This window comes from Palaemon carinicauda, chromosome 16 (genome assembly GCF_036898095.1).
Source record: "Palaemon carinicauda isolate YSFRI2023 chromosome 16, ASM3689809v2, whole genome shotgun sequence".
Lineage (NCBI taxonomy): Eukaryota > Metazoa > Arthropoda > Malacostraca > Decapoda > Palaemonidae > Palaemon > Palaemon carinicauda.
The window spans coordinates 29,634,573-29,639,598 of record NC_090740.1 but is presented as its reverse complement, the minus strand read 5'-3'; the positions used below and the strand labels follow the sequence as shown (position 1 = coordinate 29,639,598).

Here is a 5,026-nt window from a genome sequence, read left to right as displayed (position 1 = left end):
ATATATATATATATATATATATATATATATACATATAAATATGTACATGTATATATGTATATATATATATATATATATATATATATATATATATATATATATATATATATATATATATATATATATGTGTGTGTGTGTGTGTGTGCATATCTGTGTTACGAGAAAGAAGAACAATAAGAAGTCTGTTTTACGGAGCAAGGTTTAGATAAATCCACAAAATAATTGGAAATTTTATTTCATTAATCATCCATTGGAAGAAATTTAGATAATTGAATTCACGAAAAACATTAAATGCTTATTTCTGTTATTTGATGGAACCAATTCTATTTTCCATATCTTCCTCCTAAGGATCCACCTCCATGACCGCCGGAGAATCCTCCTCCAGATTGCCCACCGTGACCACCGCTGGACAATCCACCACTTGAGCCGTAGCCTCCAGAGGATCCTCCTCCAAATGAACTTCCTCCAAATCCTCCTCCGTGACCTCCAGAGGATCCATGGCCTACGGAGCTTCCTCCATGACCACCACTAGAGCCGCCGCCTCCTGAGCCATATCCTCCAGATGATCCTCCTCCAAAGGAACTTCCTCCAAATCCTCCTCCATTACTTCCAGAGGATCCATGGCCTATGGAACCTCCTCCATGACCACCGCTGGAGAAGCCGCCTCCTGAGCCATATCCTCCAGAGGATCCTCCTCCGAAGGATCCACCGTTAGATCCTCCGTGTCCGCCACCAAATCCTCCTCCTCCCCCACCTGCCTGGCAGACAGCCACAACGACAGCGCCAATGCAAACTACTAACAGCTTCTGGAAAAACATATTTCAAGAAAATTTGTGAAAAAAATATTTTTAAAATAGTTTAATAACTTTAAAATTTTGTACCCTTTAGAAAACAAAAGATTTTTCATTGAATTGAAATAGGGAAATTATTCAAAAGTGTGAAATTTGTTTTTCAGAATCAAGTGCATATGAAATCAAGTATGAGAAATATATACATCACACTCGTCTTATTGTTGATCAAAGAGTCTAACAAAATATGATTGATTTCAAGAAGTCTCACCATGGTGTGTTCAGAGGATCTGTTGACTTCAGATTGTGCTTCTGTTCGGGATCTTGTGGCATTATATACACAGCTCACACAGATTCTCTACTTCGCGAAGGCCGCTGATATCCGCATGTTCATGGTTTTCCTGGCCTTGGCAAATGGCAAGAAAACATAAAAGGAAATTAATGTTCGTAATGTATCATGGATTACAGAGAGAGAGAGAGAGAGAGAGAGAGAGAGAGAGAGAGAGAGAGAGAGAGAGAGAGAGAGAGAGAGAGAGAGAGAGAGAGAGAGTTAGAATGGAAATATATTCACATGGAAAGTTAGGCCATCGCTATATAATATAGAAAATTTCACAGATGTATGAATTTCACACAGAAAAAAATATTTTTTTCTTTTTCTCACCCTAAATTAATGTAAATGTTGAAGACATTCATCCAAAAATAACATTAATTTCGATTGAGTTAACAATCTAGATTAGTGCCAATATTATATTTAGATACATGTTTGTAAGGGATAAAAAATAAGACGAAAAATAATTTGATTATCCCAATAATAACTCGAATCAAACTCAAATAAAAATTTGGTACCGGCATCTGAAATCGGTAGTGGTTTACAAACCTTTAGAGTATTTTTATATTAGAATCTCATATAACAATTTGTTACATAATTTAATCCCCTTCAGTACAATGGTATAATCAATATTTTTACTTTCGTGTAAAGAAAGATTAAGACGAAATTACCATGAGATTCAGACGACAACTAGATATTTTTTTCTGTAAAGTCAAAAAATAAAATCAAATTGAAAATTATTTCTTTATAGTAAGTACTTGTAGGGTTCAAGCTGATATTTGCAATGCAACACATAACTAGCGGCGTTAGCACAGTATTATGCGGAAATTGTGAAACATGGAAATGGAAACAACAGATTTACCCATTTGAAAAAAAAGAAATACTTTTGTTTACCAAACTTCTAAAGTATTTCATCACCAACAACACTAGATTTTTTTTTTTTTTTTGTATAAAAAAGCCTTACACTGTTTGGCCATATAAAAAAGGTAAAAATCATGGAATAAATGTTAAAAGGCATTTGCCGTTTTGAAAACGGATATATTGACGTAAAGGAATGATATTACGGTCACAAACCCCTAAAGGATAAAAACAAAGTAGCCTAAAATTTACGATCGCCTGTATTTTACTGAAATAAGGCCGAAAACAGTTTATTATTACGAATTTTTTAACAGTGTAATATAATTGAGCAAGCACATACAATTCATGATAAGCGATGATCAATCTGTATTTTCCGTGAACAGAAGCCAATGATAAGTATATCATGAAACTGTTGCATGAATAGGATCTATATAAAAAACAATCACTAATGGTAGCCAAGAAGGTCGCCAGTGCTGCGTTGATTGATCTAAAGCAGGCATGGGCAACTGTTGGTCACCTGTGGGCCCAACCTCACTATTTTCAATGGGGGCGAGGGCTACATGATAATATTTATTACATTTATAAGGTATATTACTCGCATATATGTATATATATATATATATATATATATATATATATATATATATATATATATATATATATATATATATATATATATATATATATATATATATATATATATATATATATATATATATATATATATATATATATATGATAAATTTTGCACATTTTTACGTGTTTTTTCATATTCAAATAAGCCATATATATTTTAGATATATTAATGTCTGGATTCTCTTAACGACCTCGGGATCAGAGCCCCAGGCGAAATCACACAAAGACAAGAGCTTGGCTCCGGCCGGGAATCGAACCCTGGTCGGCAAGCTTATATAGACAGTGACTAACCCATTCGGCCACGAAGAAAGATAAAAGTCAATGACAATTCTACTGTACTTATACCTGTCGAATTCAAGTATTTTGTACTTAGAATTGAAATCAACCCATCTTCACCATCGTAGCTAATTGGTAGTTTGTTACTTGGCATTCAATTAATGATAAATTTTGCACATTTTTACGTGTTTTTTCATATTCAAATAAGCCATATATATTTTAGATATATTAATGTCTGGATTCTCTTAACGACCTCGGGATCAGAGCCCCAGGCGAAATCACAGACATTAATATATCTAAAATATATATGGCTTATTTGAATATGAAAAAACACGTAAAAATGTGCAAAATTTATCATTAATTGAATGCCAAGTAACAAACTACCAATTAGCTACGATGGTGAAGATGGGTTGATTTCAATTCTAAGTACAAAATACTTGAATTCGACAGGTATAAGTACAGTAGAATTGTCATTGACTTTTATCTTTCTTCGTGGCCGAATGGGTTAGTCACTGTCTATATAAGCTTGCCGACCAGGGTTCGATTCCCGGCCGGAGCCAAGCTCTTGTCTTTGTGTGATTTCGCCTGGGGCTCTGATCCCGAGGTCGTTAAGAGAATCCAGACATTAATATATCTAAAATATATATGGCTTATTTGAATATGAAAAAACACGTAAAAATGTGCAAAATTTATCATTAATTGAATGCCAAGTAACAAACTACCAATTAGCTACGATGGTGAAGATGGGTTGATTTCAATTCTAAGTACAAAATACTTGAATTCGACAGGTATAAGTACAGTAGAATTGTCATTGACTTTTATCTTTCTTCGTGGCCGAATGGGTTAGTCACTGTCTATATAAGCTTGCCGACCAGGGTTCGATTCCCGGCCGGAGCCAAGCTCTTGTCTTTGTGTGATTTCGCCTGGGGCTCTGATCCCGAGGTCGTTAAGAGAATCCAGACATTAATATATCTAAAATATATATGGCTTATTTGAATATGAAAAAACACGTAAAAATGTGCAAAATTTATCATTAATTGAATGCCAAGTAACAAACTACCAATTAGCTACGATGGTGAAGATGGGTTGATTTCAATTCTAAGTACAAAATACTTGAATTCGACAGGTATAAGTACAGTAGAATTGTCATTGACTTTTATCTTTCTTCGTGGCCGAATGGGTTAGTCACTGTCTATATAAGCTTGCCGACCAGGGTTCGATTCCCGGCCGGAGCCAAGCTCTTGTCTTTGTGTGATTTCGCCTGGGGCTCTGATCCCGAGGTCGTTAAGAGAATCCAGACATTAATATATCTAAAATATATATGGCTTATTTGAATATGAAAAAACACGTAAAAATGTGCAAAATTTATCATTAATTGAATGCCAAGTAACAAACTACCAATTAGCTACGATGGTGAAGATGGGTTGATTTCAATTCTAAGTACAAAATACTTGAATTCGACAGGTATAAGTACAGTAGAATTGTCATTGACTTTTATCTTTCTTCGTGGCCGAATGGGCTAGTCACTGTCTATATAAGCTTGCCGACCAGGGTTCGATTCCCGGCCGGAGCCAAGCTCTTGTCTTTGTGTGATTTCGCCTGGGGCTCTGATCCTGAGGTCGTTAAGAGAATCCAGACATTAATATATCTAAAATATATATGGCTTATTTGAATATGAAAAAACACGTAAAAATGTGCAAAATTTATCATTAATTGAATGCCAAGTAACAAACTACCAATTAGCTACGATGGTGAAGATGGGTTGATTTCAATTCTAAGTACAAAATACTTGAATTCGACAGGTATAAGTACAGTAGAATTGTCATTGACTTTTATCTTTCTTCGTGGCCGAATGGGTTAGTCACTGTCTATATAAGCTTGCCGACCAGGGTTCGATTCCCGGCCGGAGCCAAGCTCTTGTCTTTGTGTGATTTCGCCTGGGGCTCTGATCCCGAGGTCGTTAAGAGAATCCAGACATTAATATATCTAAAATATATATGGCTTATTTGAATATGAAAAAACACGTAAAAATGTGCAAAATTTATCATTAATTGAATGCCAAGTAACAAACTACCAATTAGCTACGATGGTGAAGATGGGTTGATTTCAATTCTAAGTACAAAATACTTGAATTCGACAG

General features: G+C 34.9%; 1 protein-coding gene across 1 annotated transcript; it reads right to left on the bottom strand.

Annotated features, from left to right (window-relative positions):
• Positions 1-316: 316 nt before the first annotated feature.
• On the bottom strand, positions 317-1,188 carry LOC137655006 (loricrin-like). Its single transcript, XM_068388904.1, has 2 exons — positions 1,060-1,188; positions 317-806 (listed from the first exon to the last, which is right to left on the bottom strand). Exons 1-2 carry the CDS (start codon positions 1,060-1,062, stop codon positions 324-326), a joined length of 486 nt encoding a protein of 161 aa, XP_068245005.1. The 5' UTR covers positions 1,063-1,188; the 3' UTR covers positions 317-323.
• Between the last annotated feature and the right edge of the window lie 3,838 nt (positions 1,189-5,026).